The sequence below is a fragment of the Telopea speciosissima genome, chromosome 4, assembly GCF_018873765.1.
Source record: "Telopea speciosissima isolate NSW1024214 ecotype Mountain lineage chromosome 4, Tspe_v1, whole genome shotgun sequence".
NCBI lineage: Eukaryota > Viridiplantae > Streptophyta > Magnoliopsida > Proteales > Proteaceae > Telopea > Telopea speciosissima.
In genome coordinates, this window is record NC_057919.1 from 23665443 (window position 1) to 23686033 (window position 20591).

Sequence of the window (20591 nt, forward strand, 5' to 3'; positions counted from 1 at the left end):
TCTCAACTGGAATTAGCTAGAAGACAAGCGATTGTTTACTCATCAAATGCTTCGAAAGTTAAAAGCGCCATGGAGTTGGAGAAGAACTAAATCTCTTCCGGTAATTTGTAGCAATCGTTACTACTCTTACGACTTCATTCCCTTACCCTGCCTATCATCAAAAACTTTACCCCATGAATCATGATAAGACGAGTTTCTCAGATTAAGATTTTGGTTAGTAGAAGGGAAGAGGTGAGGTCTGGTGGGGGTGTTCTCATGTAGTGGAAGGAAAATGGAAGAAATATAAAAAGAGAAGGAGAGGGTTCGGTGGTGATGATTGTTGGGAGTTAAAGTGGGAAAGCAAAATCAGAGAGACGGTGACTGAGGTTCTTGTTAGTGGAAGGAAAGAGAAGAAGAAGGGGACGGATTAAAGGGTTCAATTAATGGAAGGAAAGAGATGAAGTGGGTCGGTCCAGAGGCAAAAGGAAAATAGGAGGTTTTGGTTTGGACTGTGAAATAGAGAATGGGATTGGATGATTTCAGTTATGAAATGGAGATGGTGAATGACCGATTAAGTTTCAGAGGATGGATGGAGAAGTGAGATTGGAAGAAGATTTGGCTGGGATTTCAATTAGGTTCAGGTAATTGAATTTCACGGTCGTAGTTTGACCTAAAGATCAGGGCATCTAGACGGGTCAAAGTAGAGGGAATAGCAGATTGGGTTTGCAGATTATTTAGGGCTAATAGCGAACAAATGAGAGCGGGGAAAAAAAATCCGAGAGAGAAGAGATGAGGGAGAGATGACATATGCAGTGGAGTTGTAGGTCAACGATGGAGGCAACTTCAAATTTGGGGAAGAAGACAACAGTAAAAAGGGTTTTTCTATTTTAGAAGAGGGCAAAGTTGGTATTTAAAATGTATTATTTAACACCATCCACTCAGGGGTGTGGCTGTATAATTTAGAAACATAGAGGGTCGCTCTGTATTTAATACAAACTTCAAGGGGTGGTAGTGTAATTTACCCTTTAAATTATTGGAGAGGGATTGTTGCTAGGCTGTGTGGCCCTACACCAGCACTAAGGGCAATGACCCAATGAGCAAGTGGCATCCAACAGGGATGGGATTTTCATTTTTCTTTTTTTTGGGGGGGGGGGGAAATAGTCATTTCTCCCTTTCTATGTCTGGGCATGGCCCATGCATCCTGGCAACCTTCTTTTTCCCTTTAATTGCTTTTCTCTTTCCTCCCATGAATATCTAGGGTCCATGTGGATGACGTGGTTTACTACATCATCATTGGTGTTGGAAGATTCTCTCACACTAGCGGCATGGGGAACCCGCTCACAATCAATATTTATCTTAAAAACTCATTTGAACGCCTGGCTTTGATAAGTTTCCCATTTTCATTGTGCCACGTAGAATAATGATGTGTTAATTCTAATCATTCGAATTGTATATGGTTTGGATTAATTAGAAGTCAATTTTCTTGAGTCTAATTCAATCAAATAACGTCGTGTAATGGCATACATCCCTATGTGTAGACACCTCATTTTGACACCTTGGAGCAAGCTAGGCGATGATGAATAGAGATGTTTTGGATTATTACATGACCCATTTTTTATGGCTCTGAAAATTCCTCATGACCCTAGCAGTGTTCCTTATCCTTAGGATGCCCATAGGAGTAAAATTGGCTAAAAATGAGTTTTGCAAATAATAGTAAAATGGCTTTGTCATGTATAGATGAGACCTGGCCCAAATCCCAAAAAACAAGGCCCGGCCTTGGTTCAAGGTAATTTTTTGAACTAAGCTCAAACCCCAATGGCTAGCCCAAGTTATCCAAGTACGCGGGCTTGGGTCAACATTCAACAAGAATCCACCACTGCCGCCAACACCAATGGTCGGCGTAGGCCAAGTTTCAATGATTGTTGTGGTTCCAATATGGCCTTGAATTCTGGGTTGTTGCAGAAATACAGTCTCGCCCAAATACAGGTTAAACCAGCCCAATTGACTAGTTATTACACAATGTAAAATGGAAACCAGAGAAAGAAAGCAACATCCACAACTCCCATGTCAAGATTAAATATACCTGTTTGAGTTAAAATAAAACCGCAAGCGTACGGGTCAATCGTAGCTACGGGTCGAACACGAGGAGATATACGCCACTCTATTTAACTAACTTAAAAGTAATGCAAAGTGAACCAAATTAAAGTGTTAAATTAAACTAATTAAATAAACAAAAATCAATGCATCCTAACTCATAAGCATCTAACAAAATTAAGGGATTAAATCGGCGTCCTAACACATGAGCATCTAACCTATCAAACTAAAGCGAATTGAAAGGAATAAAAATGCAGCCACACATACTAACCACATAAAAAGAAATAAGGGAATAAAAATGCATCCATAAACCACAACCATATAAAATTAAAATAAAAGAAATAGAGGGGGAAGAAGAAGAAGATAGAAAGAGATAGAGGAGATGGATAATGAGATTGAGAGTTTAGATAGTAAAACCTGGATGTGCTTGCATGAATGTAAATGAAAAACCTGAATACTTGCATAAACTTACCATGGTCTCCTCTTCTAAATCTTCAAGTCTTGTCATCAACTTAAGAACTTAGACTAGAAGGCTTAAAACCTAAACTAGAATTAAGAAATTACAACCCAATTGAAGACTTAAATTGAAATTAAAGCATAAACTAAACCTATTATAACCATTAACTAAAAATTATAAAAGCAAACTTGAACTTAGAAAATCCAAAAATCACAAATTAGAAGGAGAAGAAGAGAAGAAATTTCACTAAGTGAATGAACCAATTTTTACAAGAGAGGTAAGGGGTATTTATAGGTGGAAGAGAGGAGAAGAGAGAAGATGGAAGTGTAGGAGAAATATTCCCTAAGAAAAAAGAATATTCTCTTCTCTTTCCTCTTTTACAATGCCTTGAATCCTAAGAAAAAGAAAAAATAGAAAGAAGAAGAATGAAGATTGTTTACATGACTTTCATTTCAGAAAAATAAACTTCCAATTCTAACATTTATTTCCTTTTCTTTGTAGATATCTTCTCCAAGCAATAAAATCAAAGCATCTTTGATTTTTCAGCCTTCCATAGATGAGAAAATATAAATCTATCCCAAGTAGAATTCCAGAAGTGCCCTTGAGAAGTTGGAAGAAAGAGAGAGTAAGGGTGATGACTAGGATTCCTTCAAGAATAAATAAAATACCCATTCTGTCCTTCAGAAAACGTGGAGCATGGGGTGCTTATATAGGTCTCACCATTGTGTTCCTTTCGAAAAATCACACAAAATAGACCCAAATTTCATCCAATTCGGAGTTAGGGAGCCCAAGATATCTCAAGTTGAAGTTGGACTGTCCAGAGCCTTCCAAATGGAATCTTTCGGGTACAGTAAAGTAACTTTTGATAATTGCATTAAGGCCCCTAAAATCCGAACTTCCGCTTCACTTTGTCCCCATCCGACTGTCAATAATTATAAATAAACCCCTACAGACCATTTTCACGCGTCGTTACGGAAACGGCCATAACTTCTTCGTTTCAACTCGGAATTAAGTGTCGTTTGAACCATTGCGAAGCTGACTCGATGGGCTATGCATTCATTTACACTTTTAAAAAGCTTAAAAACATCTCCTTAGCATCATCTCCTTCATTTTCACAAGAATTCACCTAAACCCTGAAAAACATAAGAAAGCACCGAGTAACTCTGTCCAATGTGGTAAAATGTATAATTTATGCCCTAAAATTTCACACATAAATGTGTTCATCAATACCTATAGACATAGAGGTGTCATTTAGACACTCGCATTAAAGTTTTGGCATATGGTTGCTGCTAACAATATCATCATAGAGGAACTTCTTGAAATCCTCCATGTGTGCAACAATCAAACGTAATGGAATAATGAAAGATCCATCCCCATCATCAGGTCCAGGTATGATAATAGATCTCCCATCATACCCTAACGCAATGGGTCCCATGTAAATGGGTTTTCCCCACCCAAAATCCGCTCCATAGATTGGCAACCCGATCCAGCTAGTAATAGCCACATTTTAGGGTTCCCAAAGAAGACCCCTTGTTTACGCCCAACCGTTCGACAATGGAACCCAATCCTAAAAACTATCAAATCTTCTTGCCCTCTCAAGAAATCAATAGCAGACTTGAAATACTCATCAGTCATCTTCTCCATTGTCTCTCTAATCCTATTTACAGCAAACCCTAATGGCTTCCCCATCAACTCACCTGCCCGGCTCTTCGCATGCACATGTAAAGTAGCATTCCCAAAGTAATTATCAGGGAGCGACGGGCGAAGCCGGTTTCGGCTATTGACGGCCATGCGCAGCATTGTCGGTTGCTCAAACTTATGCCGACAGGCTTTGCATGCACACCTCCAAATGTGTGCAGTGATGGCTTCGTTCCGACTACAAGGCTTACCAGCAATGGTCTCATTAGCTTTCTTCTGATCTCTCGTCAGCCTTAACGTCACCACCGTGGTTTCCTTTATCCTCTCTTCTCTGTCATCATTTCGACCGATTAAAACCTATGGCGGGTCAAACTCGGGTTGGTTGAACTTGAACCGTGGGGTGGTTGGGTGTTCACTCCTACGTAATAAATGAGTATATGAACGATTAAAGGGTAGTTGCTGAGCTCTCAAGTCTCAATCCTAACCCTCATCAATTAAATGGTAAAGATATCAACGGAGAGTCGAAAATTTGTATTTGATCCGCATTCATATTCATTTAGGAGAATTTGTATTCAAAAAATCACTATTCAAAAACTATTCAAATCCATCCGAAACTGATAGGATATTATCCGAATCAGTCCGAATATAATCGGATATGAATATGATTATGCCACTATCCAACCAAATTTGATCCATTTACATCCTTAAAGACATCATTGTTTGCTTTTATAGTGTCTGCACCAGCATAAGAGTGCATCAAGTCAATGAGAGTACACACATGGATATCAACCGAGATAAAAAGAATTTAGTTATAAAAAGTAAAATGTTACTTTCGCAATAAAATCTTTTATTTTATGAAAGACAAAATTACACCTTCGCACGTTCCTATGTCTGGAACATAGGCAGACATAGGAGCCACACGACGAAGTAGCATTCTTTTTCAACTCAAACCCAAAATGAGTCTTGAATTCTTGATTATGATTTCCCAATCAAACTCTATAAAAGAAAATGAGAATTAAGATTAGAATGGGCCAAAGGCTAACATGTAGCCAAGTTTTTTTGTTTTTGTTTTTTTTGTTACCAACCGAACAAAAAGAGATACCCATAAGATTTATACAGAAGAGATGACAAGATAAGAGTTGGGATCGTGTGAGAATGTCTCACATCCGTTTAGATGGAATCCTCTTTGTGGGATCCTACCTCAGAAGATAACTGAGAACAGAGTCAGACAGAGGCCAGATGGTCTACAAGAAATCCCTGTAGGATACAGAGTCAGATATAGAGGCCAGCTGGCCCAAAGCTGCAAAGATTTGTTTTAGCTTTAAAGGGCATCAATTTGGCCTGGCCAATCCGAGCCAACCTCGAGCCCAAATAGAGTGTGGGTTGAGCTTTTGCAGTCCGCATGATAGACTTGGCTGAGATTCTCAGGCTTGAAGTCAAGCCACACCGGGCCTGGACTAAGCCCGACCAAACCTATGTATATAAATTAAGGGAAAGAGAAAGCCACCAGGTCGCACAACGCACGCCGTCCCTGTGCCCTGATATAGAGGCACGCAAAATGACCACCACACCCCCTAGAACCTCATAAATGACTAAGGATGCGGTGGTCATTTTGCATGCCCCTATGTTGGGGGCATAGGGGCAGTCTGTCTGGCACAGCCAGTTGGCGTTCTTTCTCCCACAAATTAATATGGATATGAAGAAAGGAACGCTACTTGGTCTTGTGGCCCGCATGGCTCTACACCTAGATCGTAGAGGCATGCGAAAATACCACTGGCCCTATAAAAAAAAAAAAAATGGAAATCTCGCCTAAAACAATACGTGCCTATACTCCCATTGGCCAATGCACCCGTGCTGGTTCTAGAGGCCCAAGCAACGATCTCTTTCCTGATGGATATATACATCATTCACATTTTCTTTTTTTTAATCCATCGGCACCACTCATATATATATTTTTTAAATCCACCGACACCATTTCTAATTTATTTAGGCATGAGGATAAAATTGAAGGTTGGGGGAGAAGGAGCAAAATTAAAGCATCCACATGGCAAAGAGAAAGAAAGAGAAAAGAAAAGATCATCACCAGCAGCCCACTTGTATCCAATGTTGAATGTGATGAGAATCAAAAGGCAAGGCTTTATCTACTCTAATTTTTTGTGTCAGCTTCCTTCATGTATGTGGCAGAAATCAGTGATAAGGACTTGAGGTTTATTGAGTATTAATTTGAGCTTAGCTATGGAGCTTATCTGCTTATATAGGTCTTATCCACCACTAGCTAGACACCTTATACCAATCCAGTTTAAAAGGAGTAGACCTTTTGTACAAGAAATTTTGTCTGTTTTATGTCCTAAGATCCTTTCGTACAAATTTTTTTTTACTCTCCCCTATGAAATTTACTGACAAATATATTTGTAATGGAGCGGTAAAATTTAATTGATATTTTGTTCATGTCATCATATAATCATGATTAAAATTTATATTAAATTAAAAAAAAAATTCAAAAGAATTTCTAAAAAAAAAATTGAGAAGATGTAGAAAAATAAAATCAATGGAAACCGTTGAAGAATCAAGGAGGAATGCCCATATTTATGGTGAGATACAAAATTTATATAAGCCAATAGTGGATCTCAAATCAATCTATTGTTTTACATGTCAAATTTGGTTACAATAAGATTGTTATTTTACTTTTCTGTCCTTGTTTTTTTTTCAAAAACTGTTTTAGTTATGGATAAAAAAAGGTTTTCAAATTAAGTTGAAAATGACTTATCATTCTGTCATTTTTTTATATGAGAAATTACAATATTACCTCTACATTAAATAACATTTGGGAATAAGACAAGAGGCAAAAAAAGAAACTTCATTTTTTTGTGATGTTTTATTTCCAAAAGTTATTCATGTAAAGTGACAAGATTATCCATGCATTAAATAACTTTTGAGAATAAGACATGGGACAAAAAAGCAAGGTTAAAACTACGTAGTTCACCTACCTGGTGACAACAAGATGCACTCCTAAAGTTATTTAAATATTATCATTTTACATATAAATGACACATTTTGAAAACGACATAATAATAAGTTAGTTTCAATTTATTTTGAAAATCCCTTTTCACCCATGACTAAAATAACTTTAGGGGAATTCACCAAAAAATAACTTTAGGGGTGACCTCAAATTCGATCACCCTTGGAGAGGTGATCAAACCATGCGCGAGTCTAGAAATTCAATCTCTAGAAATTTTCACTCCCACGTAGACCCATCATGGAGACCTCAAATTCAATCACCCTTGGATCTTTTGATTATTACCAGACTTGCACATGGTTTGATCACCCCAAAATTCAATCACTGTAGGACTCGCGTACTACTTGAGCCCGCCTACCTTTTTTGTACTTGCAGATTCAAGTATGCCGGTCTTGACATACCATAGCATGTTGAATACATTCACACCCTTTTATACTTGTAGTTCCAAGTTTGTCGGTCTTGACACACCATAGCCAGTTGAACGCATCTACACACCCTTTTATACTTGAAGGTCAGTCTTGAAATACCATTTCCAATTGAACGCATTTATATCCTTCTGTACTTACAGATCCAAGTTTGTCGATCACGGAATATCGTTGCCAGTTGAACACATTTACACCCTTTTGTTTATCTCAATCCTCCCTTGCTAAATGAGGAACATCACATAGTACATCTCACTCTTCCCCTCTACTAGGTGAGGAACATCACAATGTAAATTTCACTTCTCCCCTTGCTAAGTGATGAACATCACATGGTACATCTCACTCCTCCCTTGCTAAGTGAGGAACATCACAATGTTCATCTTACCCCTCCACAAGAACACATACTTCTATTCTTTCCACTTCATATATAGCTTTCCAAAGCATTTTAGGAGGCATACATTTATTATCATGCAACATAGTCGTTATGGACAATTAACAACTTACATGTTAAATATAATTATCATCACATTTTCCATTACAATGCAATGAAGCATGCAATCATGCATAATTATTCACAATTTAGCATTCATAACTTTTGAAGTTCATAACAAGCACATATACAATACATAAGCATAGCTAATTCTCACACATTAGATATTTATGGTGACATATTAATGGTAGAATATCACTATCACATTCTTTTCGCAAACATACCACAATATAGTATAGTACCCATTAGTTAGGTTAAGTCCCACTCACCTTTACTTTAATTGGCAATACTACTTCCAATTCCAATACCACTTGAAACATACAAAGGTTTCCTACACAAAGATAAACTATAATCATAAGGGTTTAATGGGTAATCCAAGTGTACTTGGAAAAACCCCACAATTCCAGTTAAAACATCCTAAAAATACTCTTTAATGGCAGCTATATTAATGTTCAGGTTCAGTCATCTTTCCCTTTTTCCTTTTCTCCCCTTTACATATGTAGATATATTTTCATGATGTCTAATGTAAACTATGAATTACTATGCAACATGTTAGTCATTAAGCAAGTAATATTAATATAAATGGTTTACATAGAAAAATAGCGGCTTTTGGCTGGCAGGATTGAGTGTGTAAAAGCTTCCCAGTACGTAATCTTGAGCTTACCCTAAATCTGGAAGACCTATGCCTTATCCATTGTGAGTCAATATGAATCAATTGTCTCTCTATAGCAGAAGAAAGGATCCTAGACCCTTATCCAAGTGGCGACTCCTTTTATATAAAAAAATATTCCATACTAACATAACAAAACCCGTTACTATTTCCCCCTCTCATCGTCGTTGCTCATATCATCCAAGTGATGAGAGAGCAGACAAAGAGATCATGCGCCATGGGACGAAGGTTGGATGAAAATCCAACCCTTCCACCTACACTAAGCTTCCCCCTTTAGGGTTTAGATCTCTTATATGGAGAAGTAGGCTTCTCAAAATCAGAGAAGCACAAGCCCTACTTCCCCAAATATGCACTATGTATTGCAATATGAGTTATTTTTTGTTAGTTCTTCCGAATGAGCCGGGTTTGGTTTGAATCCAAATCAGCTATCCACATGGGGACAGGTGGGGATAGATCTGACCCCTCCATGGTGCTGGGTCCCACACCCCATGGAGGTCTAGATCTCTCCCCATCGGTCCCTATGTGGGTAGCAGATCTGAACTCAGTTTGGGGGAGGGGGGAGGGGGGAGTGCTAGGGGTGGGACAGGAGTACAGAGGCAACTGTCAACCAACACTGCTTTGTACAGGAAGGGAACTCGATATTAAGACCTAAGACGCAGTCCTGAGCCTTGGAAACTACACTGAGGGTGCAACCACCAGGCTAAGCCGGTGCCCCATATTGTCTTGCAGAATTGAGCTCTGGAAAAGGTCTTGAGTTGTACCAAAACGGCAGTTCAATATCGGCCGAGTTGCGGTTCACTCAAACCGCCTCAACTGTATATAAACCACTCAATTATTAACTGTGAAAGTCCGCACGCACTCTACCTCCAGTCCCGCCGTGCTTGCTGACTGCAACTCCTAAACCCCTCATTTCTAAAACCCTAGTTATTTCTCCTAAATCCCTCATTTCTAAAACCCTAGTAATCTATCTGTCTCTTGTCAGCGATGGCGTTGTCTGGACTGCGTCTTCGTCGATCTCTAACCCTCTCTTCTTCTCTCGTCCGTCATCATCGTCTCTTCTCAGCAATATCATCCTCTTCATCTTCTGCTTTACCTCATTGCATTTTATCACCATCCATTGCGAATTCTGCTCGAAGCCCTAGCGTTCAACTACCCATTAATCATCTCGCGAACCAAGCTTTATCCTTCCACTCTTCTTCTGTATTGTCTTTGTCGGCGAGATCACGCAACAACAACGACGATGAGAAGATATCCCCTGACACGATCCTGTTCGAGGGTTGCGACTATAATCACTGGCTCATCACCATGGACTTCCCCAAAGATCCCAAGCCCACTCCAGAGGAGATGGTTGAGACTTACGTTCAAACCCTAGCAAAAGTCTTCGGCAGGTAAATTTCTCCTTCTTGTTGTGTTGATGCTTGTTATTTCTTTTTTCATTTGATTAATTGGTTCCCTGTTTTATCAGGTAGTCAATGAAATTTTTGGGGGGTGTTTACAATCTTTGTTTCATAGAATCTTATGCTATTGGGTTGAAGGAATTTTAAATGAATGTTTTGTTATAATCTAGTTTTATGCATTCAGTTACTTGGTAAGAGTTGTAACCATACATAGTCTTGTTACCTTAGGTCCCATTTGTTTGTCGGGATTTTAATAGGTGTGGGAATGAACAGTGTGGGAAAGCTTGACAACTTTGCCACCTTAGGTATCCAAATATCTCATTTTCTCATGTTCCTGAGGAAGTTGTTGGACAGGATTAGTATGTTGAATTTTCTTTGTGGGGAGCTTATCTTCTTTACCCAATTCGTTTCAAAATCCCACTAATTTGGTGGGATTCATGAGGAGAAGTGGAGGGAAAGTTGCAACGGTCATAAATCTCACAAACCGAGCTGGGTTAAGACTTGGAACTAGCGAGTCAATGCGTTGTCTTGACTTTTTCATTTATTCCTTTTCTTTTCTTTGTTTTCTTACTTCCTTCCCTGCCATTGGCGGTAACACAGGACTGAACAGAAAGGTCTGCCGATTCAGCGTACCAAATTGGTTTAACCTGCGATTCTGGGTATAGGTTGCCCCTCCTTATGCGACCCAAATCTGAGGACCTTGGCTCCTAAGTCCCAATTTGCTATGAGATAAGAGTCTGCAATCGGGGCTCTCAGAAACTTCCGCCTAGTACCACTTACATGATTTTCTCAACTTACTTTGGGTAATTGTTGATTGGATTCAATCATCCAATAAGTTAGTGACCTTCACCTGAATTTTCAGAGACAACAGAGTCCATATGGGTGAGATCTATCAACTGTAATCGAGTTAGGTTCACCACTGGTTTATGTTCTACCGTGGGAAGAAGACCTACTTTCATTCTTTGCAAGCAAGGACATAACTTATATTAATTACATCAAAGCCCTTCTTTTTCATAAGTTGCTTATATATTATTACCCCATTGTAATTTTGAATATCTAGAGAAGTCCTTTCCCTTGAGTTTATTTACTTATTGGTCCAAGGTCTTATTAATTTTTCCAAAAGAGGCCTTGTTCTGAAAATATTATAGAATTTCCACTGTCCTCTTAGTTTGAGATATTATCACTTGGGGTGGGCCCGTAGCGACCTAAATTAGAGTTTTGGAGCCCTAGATTACTCAAAGTTTGAATTAGTTGACCAATGCGTGTATGATCTCTCTATAGAGTCTTTAGTTAGTCTATCTGTGTGGGTAAATTTTGGCTTGGGACTGTGTTCAAGTTTTCCGGCATGCCCCAGTGCGGTTGTGTTTCCCCATTGTTTATAAATTGTAATTAGTTGTCAATATGAAAATACTCGGGGTTTCCTTGTCGATTGAGCAGCCATTTGTTGGTGGCTAGTGGTCTGCATCTCCAAAATGTTTTTTTCCACAGAAGTACTGTTGACATTTTTTTAGGGAGATTTTGTGTTGTTTTCTAGTCGGATCTGTATGGACTTTGTGGAGCTATCAAATAGGAAACTACATCTGTTTGAATGTCCTTTTGGTAATTGGTATAATTGTAGTGTGGAAGAGGCAAAAAAGAGAATGTATGCTTGTAGCACGACAACATATACTGGTTTTCAAGCTGTGATGACAGAGGATGAGTCGAACAAGTTTCAAGGTAAGCTTCTGTAACTCTTACTTTCTGTGTGAGTAATTAGATTGGATTACTGATGGTCCTTATTTCTCTTGTTGCACCCTTAATCCCACCCATTAACGTTGTTACCTATAATCAGGTTTGCCTGGAGTTGTTTTTATTTTGCCGGATTCCTACATTGATCCAGTGAACAAGGAGTATGGAGGTAAGACTTTCTTACTGAATTTCTTTTAGTTCTTGTAGGCTCATACAGCCTTAGAATCTGGAAAATATCTGTTGGTCACAACGGATAAAAATGTAATGTGGTACGTGCATTGGGGAAAGTTGGAATATTTGGTTATTCCCTATGTTAACAGGGGTTTGGGTATTTACTGATCGAAGACTAAGTTCCACTTTCACCTCACCCCAAAAATTAGATAAAGGGCATGTTCCAAACTGGGTATTGGTATGGCCTTTTGCTAAAATGTGTGATGAGAGGGGCTGATAATCTTATTTTTCTTTTCTTCACGGATACATTTGATTGCTGTCTGTTGCATGCGTGTTAGCCTGTTAGGCAAATATCTCACCCCATATTCATGTCATGTCGTGTTGAGGGTACTGTGGGGGGTACATGAAGTGTCCTGGTAACAGAGGTTATTCCTTGGTAGATTACCTTGGATGGTTGAGAACTTTTATTTTAGGGAAGTATTTAATGAATTGATTAAAGAATGATATCTAAACCTAATATATAAGCTATATAATCCATTACACACAAAGCTATAATTTTTTTTAAAAACCCATCTGCTAACCCCCCTCCTTAAAGCACTTTAGTTGCTAAGATTTATAAATTGAAAAGACAGCCCATGAGATCATATTTTTAAATATTACAAGTATTCTTGAAAATTTTTAACGCTTGTAACTTCTTGAAGACTTATGGTTTTTATAATATGCTAGTGGTAGAAATAGACACACAATTCTCATTTTGGAGAGTTATCCACCCGGGGGGGTTGAAGAAAAGTCATTTTGGAGGTATTTTTATGAGTATTTGGGTGGACCTCAATGCAACGGTAAGGTTGCTCCATTGCGACGAAGTGGTCATGGATTTAAGTTGGAAAACCTCCTCTCCGCTAAGCAAGGGTAAGGCTGTGTACATTATCATCCTCCCCAGACCCCGCAGTGGCAGGAGCCTCATGCACTGGGTACACCTTTTTTTTTTTTTTTCGTTACACGAGTATTTGGCTCATTATATGCTTAAATGATCTAAATTATGTAACAAGAGTCTGAGAGAGAGTATTTACATGGGTTCGATGGACATGCAAATTAAACAGGGATTTTTTTTTTCTTCCGGGTTCTTTAACGAAGGTTTCTTTTGAGATTTTTTCTCCCTCCCTTTCTTTCTCTTTGGTAAGTAGACCTGCTGTTAGGACCAAGCAGAATGTGACATGGTACTGGCATCTAATTATGTTGGAACATTTGGTTAGATAACGTTTTGCATTTTTTGTCCTTAGGGGACAAATACATCAATGGAGTGATCATACCTAGGCCTCCCCCTGTTCAATATGGGAGGTCACAAGGGCGATATGGTGATCGAAACAGAAACTATGACAGGCCAAGGTATGATAGACAAAGAGATCCACTGCCAGCACAAGGTAACTCACCATATGATCAGCAGGGATCTATGCAAGGAGATGGACGGAATTATGGGGCACAACAGAACTTCTCTCCACAACAAAACTATTCGCCTCAGCCAAATTACCCCCCACAGCAGAACTATGCACCACAACAAAACTACCCACCTCAGCAGAACTACACACCTCAGCAGAACTACCCGCCACAACAAAACTTTGCACCCCAACAGAACTACCCACAACAGAAAAACTATGGACCGCAGCAGAATTACCCCCCGCAACAAAGCTATACACCACAACAAAACTATGGTCCAACTGGACAGGGAGAACGAAGTAATCCCATGCCAATGGGCAATAGGGATTATAGAGGAGACAATAGGAACTTTGGCCCTTCACGTGGTGGAGAATATGGGCAAGGAGCAGGCACTGGCTATGGGCAGGTGGGGCAAAGGGATGCTGTTCAAGGAGAGCAGAAGAACTATGGAGCTCAAGGACAATTTGGGACTGAACAGGTACTTACTGTCTTTTCAATGGTAAAATCTGTACCCTTCTTCCAATTTAAGGAATATTTCAGCTTGCTGGGGTTGGGGGTAATAGGCAAGTCTCTTTTGTAGGAAAATTGCCCTTTTGATTAGCTAATGTATACTAATCTCAAATCAAAACCAAAGAGTAGTTCAAATAGGATTGCAGAACAGGGAATATAAACCAGAATATGAGAAAAATTATAAGTCGAAGCAATGGATTTAAATCACGGTATTGGGATCTGCATCTGTCCCACCCAATATGGATCGGCTGATATGGGTTGTATCAGACGGCTTTGCCCTCAATTTTTTTTGGAAAAGTCAATTTTTGGACCATTTTGCCCTCAGTGAGGACTACTGTATCGGTATCGGTTACCAGCAATACCAATAATTTGAATCATGCTCAGAACAGAAAGTTTAGAACAGCCTAAATTCTAGTCGAGTGGACTAATTCTGTCAGTAGAATAGGCCTGTAGAATCTGAAGAAATTCTGACCACAGAACAATAGATATAGGAAAGTCTACTGCTACTAGGAGGTGCAAGTAGCAGAACTAGAACTACAGGAATCGACTAGAGTTCTTCAGAAACAGTAATTGAGTTTCAGAGAGCTGGATGGCAGGAATTTGCCTCAGTTTATAGCTAAAATAGTGTTGTAACTAGGGAGAGATATAGTTTGAAAAGCAAGCTGTGAATTGATCTAGAACAGGAGTACTGCAGGTTAAAAGCATTTAAGTAGGAGAAAAAGAATAGAAGAAAGGATTGAAGAGATAACACCTTATTTGCAGTAGAATTTAGAACTAGAAGAAAAGAAAGCAGCAGTAGGCTAGAAGGCGAGCCTTCACCCATGTTTGCAGTGCTCAACAGCTTAAAAACTATTGGAAAAAAGTCAATTTCTAATATGAAATTTTGTCAATTGATGGGGTTATCTGTAATGATGGAGGGTATACATATTATAACTTTTTTATATCTCCTAAAAAACCTAATTCATAAAAGTACTCCCAATTACTCTCACACACTGAATAAAGTAAATAGATTCAAATTAGAACCCTTTTACTTGTTATTTTATGTTCAACTGAAACACTTGTCTTGAGACAATAATTTCGTGTACCGACCTCACTGCCACTATATGGACTTATAATTAAGGCTGGATACAACATATAACCCATAAACAAGTATCCCAAAGCTCATAAAACCTATACACAATTCAAAATCTGGACCTTCCTAGACTCAATTGGGGCAGGCTCCCCCCCCCCCCCCCGATAGGTAGGTAGGTACAAGGTTTAAAGTATCGGTATCGGGTATCGTATTGGTTGGGTGATTTTAAGAGATGTATCGTATCGTATAGTTTCGTAGATACGTATTGAACAATACAGATACACATAGAAATGGTCAAGATACACATGGAAATACACTTTTGGAACACAAAATAATATAAATAAGCAATATATAATAAGTGTCATGCATAAACACTAAAATGGTGAATAATGTATAACCAAACAAGTGCATTAAATTGAAATTGTTATAAAAGATGAGGTTTCTTACATGTTGTAATCGTCTATAGCCATGAAGAGTATTGGATGATGCAAAGGATGATGTTGTAGCACTCTTTGATTCCTTTTTAAGTTTAAAAGTGTGAAAAACCAATATTAAATGCAAAATTTTAGACTCTTGGTTGAGAGTTTTCCTTCATTTTTTCGTTAGATTAGGAGTTGTATCGAGTCTGTGAGTGAAAATGGAATTTTTATGGAATGTATAGATGGTATCGGTACGTATTGGTATGTATCGAGCCGTATTGGCCGATACGTATCGATACGTATTAAACTACCCACAGAATCCTTTACTGAATGTATCGGTCGTGTCGTATCGTATCGTATCGTATCGTATCGGCCGATACATTTCGGTACAATTCGAGATAGTTCATTTAAAAAAAAAAGGACATGTATCGGTATGTATTGTATCGGTATTAGTCGATACTGATACGTATCGTATCGTATCGTATCATATCGGTCGATACTTTAAACCATGGGTAGGTAGGTTCCAAGGAGAGTTGAACTAATGTAAGACTAAATTAAGGTTAATTTCCTTCCAAATAAAACCCACAAACCAAATTAGAAACAAAGGCAGAATTAGAAGGTTTAGTAAATCAAACCAAACCAGCCACTGGAACTCAACAAAACTTGGATCGATTGATGCTTGTACGGAGTAGAAGCACTCCTGAAAGTCTCACTTGATTCTGATGGTTGAATTGGAAGATATGGTAGCAACACAAAAATAGAAACTAAAATTCTGCAGGCCAAACCAGCCACCAGTTGGGGCTCAAGTTTGGATCGAGTGTAGGGCCTATTGAGGGAAGGCTTTGCTGCAAGTTTGGTGAGGTTCAGATGGATAGGTGTGAAGTTATGATGGTGGAATGTAAATAGAAGGTTTTGGGCTATGGAACAATCTAGCCTACAGAATAGGCCAAAATTGGGATCGAATGGAGGGGTTGATGGTGTGATGTTATGCTCCAAAACCCAGCAGGTTCTGATGGGGTGGGGGTTGTGGAGTTACGGGGTTCAGAAGTTGTAGTAACAGATCAACTTGCAGGATCAGCAGTAACCTTCAATTGATTATTCACAACAGCAGCAGCAACAGCAACAATACTCTGGACACTGGGGAACAGCAACAACAGCCTTCGGATGGTCTTCACAATGGTTGTAGTAGCCACAATAACACAGCAGCACAAAGAGATCAATGGAAAGGAAGAGAAGATAACGAAGAGAGGAAAATGGAAGGTAGGGGATAGGTGGATTAGCCTCTCTAGTAATATTCTCACCAAATCAAAATAAGGGGCTGTGACACTGTTCACGTGAACAGTAACGTAAAATTTTTTTGGCTTCCTCCCCTTCATGTTTTGATCTACATCATGAACTCATGACCTCTTCATTGTAAGGTGTTGGTCCTTGCCAACTGAACTCATTCTTCCTTCTCCATCAATACTCGATGTTTCTTGAACTACGGGCTGTTATCTTCTCAGAGACTTCTGTAAGCATGTTACTAGGATTGGTGGTTTTCTTAGGTTTATTTCTTTATTTCTAGTTTCAATTAGTCAATTTTGGTGTGCAATATATCTTAGATTATTGTTAAATTTCTATCCTGAATCCTATTAATTGATGTTACATAATCAGTGTGTGCATAATTGCTCATTAGAAATCATCCAATTACTGATATTTATTTAGGTTTTAGAAATCCCATCTTAAGTAGGATTCATCTGAAACTTTAGACCAGACCTTTGGATCAAGTTTAATTTTTGATATTCTGTTCCTATACCTGAAGAATGTAACCCGTTAAAATTTGATTTAAATCTGCTTTCTAGATTACTGTTTATTACTTATTCTTGAATTTTGGTCCGTGTTTATTCACTGCAGTTCTAGTTTTCAACAGAGTGTCTGAACCTAATCCCTTGGGCTTCTAGGAACCCATCAATTGGTATCAGAGCTATGACCAGCAGTAAATTGGTATCAAAGCTATGGCCAGTTTCACGTGAACAGTTTTAGTATACCTAAAATAATCACTTTGAGGAATCTCCCTCATCAATTTTCACCACCTCATTATCCGTCCTACTGTAACTAAAGTTACACATTATATGCTCTGTTTTTATTCTACTTATCTTTAAGCCTTTTGATTCCACGGTTGATGTCCATAATTTTAGCTTGGCGTTAATCTCTGCCTTTTTTCATCCACTAAAACAATATCATCAGCAAAAAACATACACCAAGGGACTTGATCTTGAATGGCTTTGGTTAAATCATCTATGACAAGCACAATCAAATAAGGGTTTAAAGCTGATCCTTGAAGCAACCCTATTGTAATTGGGAATTCACTACCTTAACCCCCCATAAATATTACATCGGTCACTTACGCCGGTCACCACATCATTATACATATCTTTAACTATGTCCACATTTTTATTTGAAACACGTCTCTTCTCTAGAACTTACCAAATTAACTCTATAGGGACTCTGTCATGAGCTTTTTCTAGTTCAATAAAGATCATATGGAGATCCTTCTTGCAATCTCTAAATATTTCCATGAGTCTTCTAACTAAATAGCTTCTGTTGTGAATCATTCTGGCATAAAACCAAATTGGTTCTCCGTAATATTAGTTTTTTTGTTTCAAGTGAGTTTCAATAACTTTCTCCCATCAGGTATTGAACTTGAATATTTTAAATTGCAGTATTCTTATTACAGCCTTTTGTCCTCTCTTCTCCTAATCGAGATACCAATTGATTCACATGAAATTGATTTACATGAGTTTATCAGAGTTATACCTATGTCACCTTCGTACTTCATTATATAATTGGTTGCTGGAACGTTGCTGGTGGCCACAGTCATATGGTCCTAAGTGACTAAGTGAGAGTTTATTCCCTCCTAATTGCAAGTACCCCCTAGCCCTCATATACTCGGACCTACTTTTAAATCTGATTTTGGTGGGCGGGGTTTGATAGATCCAAGGAAGAAGTGGTAGGAGGAGGATCAGAGTAAATATGGATGAAATAGTCAAGAGTTTATCAGATGTTCTTTCCACACAACTTATTGGTCCACTTGGACAATTATACCCTTTTCTCGACTTAGCCTTACCCCAACTAAATTGGGCTGGCACAAAATATATAAAGAAAAAAATAATATCTATTATGCAACAAAGTATTTGCAATACGCCTCACTTCCAAGTTTTCCGAGTAGCCAGGTCGTATAATGATCAATGTACTTTCTTTTGCTTTCCAACGCATATAAGGACTTGATTGATGGTTTGCCTTGATTTTTTGTTGGCAGTAGCATGCATAAGATGATCTTTTTTCGCACATTTTTTTTTGGTTTTCTAGGTCTAGTTGCAGTCCTTTAGGATTCCTACTGCTATGTAGTGTGAATCTTATTTGTTGTTGTGTCATTCCAGTGTTGTTGAAGTACTCTACGGTTTCTAGCTGTCTCTTGATGTTATTTATGATTTTGGTTTCTCCATGACAGCTTAAAATTGGCTGGAATCAATTAATCAATGTTACAACCGCTAATCCCAATGTATATCAACACCACCCGCACATGCAAACCCACATACACATGGCCATCACGTGGCACCAAGGGTAAAGGGACACAATAACAACACAACACAAACTCCTTGCACATTATCAGAAATCAAACACACAACCTCCTGATTTTGATACCATGTTACAACTGCTTATCCCAAAAGCTCAAGATGTTAAGGGGTCACAACAATGTATATTAATAATCAATATTTCAGGTTGGCCTGTGGCAACCAAGTGAAACCCCAGTTAGGTAAATTATTTAGATGTATGTGATCTTTCATATGATTCATACATTCCTAAGTATTTCATATATTATTAGAAGGTATTTAAAAATATGTTGTAGAATTAGTGGAAAGGACACAAAGTAATTTGAGCATTACAAATTGTTATCTAGTAAAAATACCATCATCAAATGATGCACCTGATCTTGGGAAGACATTTCCAGATATCATGGCTATACATTCAGCTTCATACTCTCTAGTGCACCTTTCTAAACAACATTTACATATTTGATATTTTTGTTGAAGAATGTGCAGATTACATTGATGGTATGTTTCAATCATATAATTCATTGTTTAATCTGGTACCTGGCTGCATTCTTATTTGTTGTCCAGTGGAGTTTTGTTATTTGATGGGTAGAGTGACTTATGATTTATGATTACTAAGATTTCTCCTTTTTTCTCTCCATGAAAAGAATACACACTAACTGGTAGAAAATGTTACAATTTTGTACTAGATAGAGTGCCCAGTACAAATCAACTAAAATTAAAATTACATCATGATGAGGGATGTGGTCCATATATGTTGATGTCCTGTGGGCTCCCTCTCTAGCAAGTCTATTAATATTGAGCCTAGATGGTTGCTGATAGTCAACCTACCCAAGAATGAGATTTTCGTGGAGGATGTGAGAGCTACTTAATTAGGCAACCTTGAGTAATAATTTTGTCTGATTTTTTAATTATCTGATAATTTACACTTAAAAACAGGTATGTGTAGTTTAAATCATTGACTAATAGTATCTATGAAGCTGGGACAACCCATGGCACTTGTAAAACCTTGCTGTCTGATGTCTGTATATTTTAGAGTTAGCAACGTGGATGTTAAAACAGTATGCCAAAATTTCTTTGTTTCTTGTGCTTTTACAGTAACATTTAAAACTAAATGTGGGTTGGTGCAGGGGCAATACTGAGACGAGATTCTTATGTTGATTGATTTCGGGAGAAGGCCTCAGAATTAACTCAGCGAAAGTAGCAAAGCTGATCCATCTCTGATACAATATTAGAACTGTAAAGAAACACATGTCAAATAGTCTCTGCTAGATGGATTTTCTTGGTGTCGTGCTGTGTTAAGGAAGTAGTGATGGCATGTTGCAGTAGAAGCGCTTGAAATCTTGTTCTACTGTTTCTGTACTGTTCATCGTTTATAAGAAAATCATGCATGGTGGTTGATTTATTAGTGATTTATAGCTGTTAAAAAAAAGTATAATAAAAAAACTTAGTCTTAGAGCCTGTTTGGTACGATTCCATTTTTGGAATGATGTTTTTCAAC

General features: G+C 38.3%; 1 protein-coding gene across 1 annotated transcript; it reads left to right on the forward strand.

The window, feature by feature from the left end:
• The first annotated feature begins 9642 nt into the window (after positions 1-9642).
• On the forward strand, positions 9643-20380 carry LOC122657878 (multiple organellar RNA editing factor 1, mitochondrial-like). The gene is made up of 5 exons (XM_043852671.1): positions 9643-10154; positions 11782-11879; positions 11995-12060; positions 13343-13974; positions 20221-20380. The coding sequence occupies exons 1-5, from the start codon at positions 9751-9753 to the stop codon at positions 20230-20232; spliced, it is 1212 nt and encodes a 403-aa protein (XP_043708606.1). The 5' UTR covers positions 9643-9750; the 3' UTR covers positions 20233-20380.
• The last annotated feature ends 211 nt before the right edge of the window (positions 20381-20591 follow it).

Excerpts from the sequence above, each read along its gene's own strand:
- LOC122657878 (XM_043852671.1), top strand. The coding sequence starts at position 9,751 with ATGGCGTTGTCTGGACTGCGTCTTCGTCGATCTCTAACCCTCTCTTCT. Across the intron at positions 10,155-11,781 it reads CTAGCAAAAGTCTTCGGCAG|TGTGGAAGAGGCAAAAAAGA; the intron begins GTAAATTTCTCC and ends GTATAATTGTAG. Across the intron at positions 12,061-13,342 it reads AGTGAACAAGGAGTATGGAG|GGGACAAATACATCAATGGA; the intron begins GTAAGACTTTCT and ends TTTTGTCCTTAG.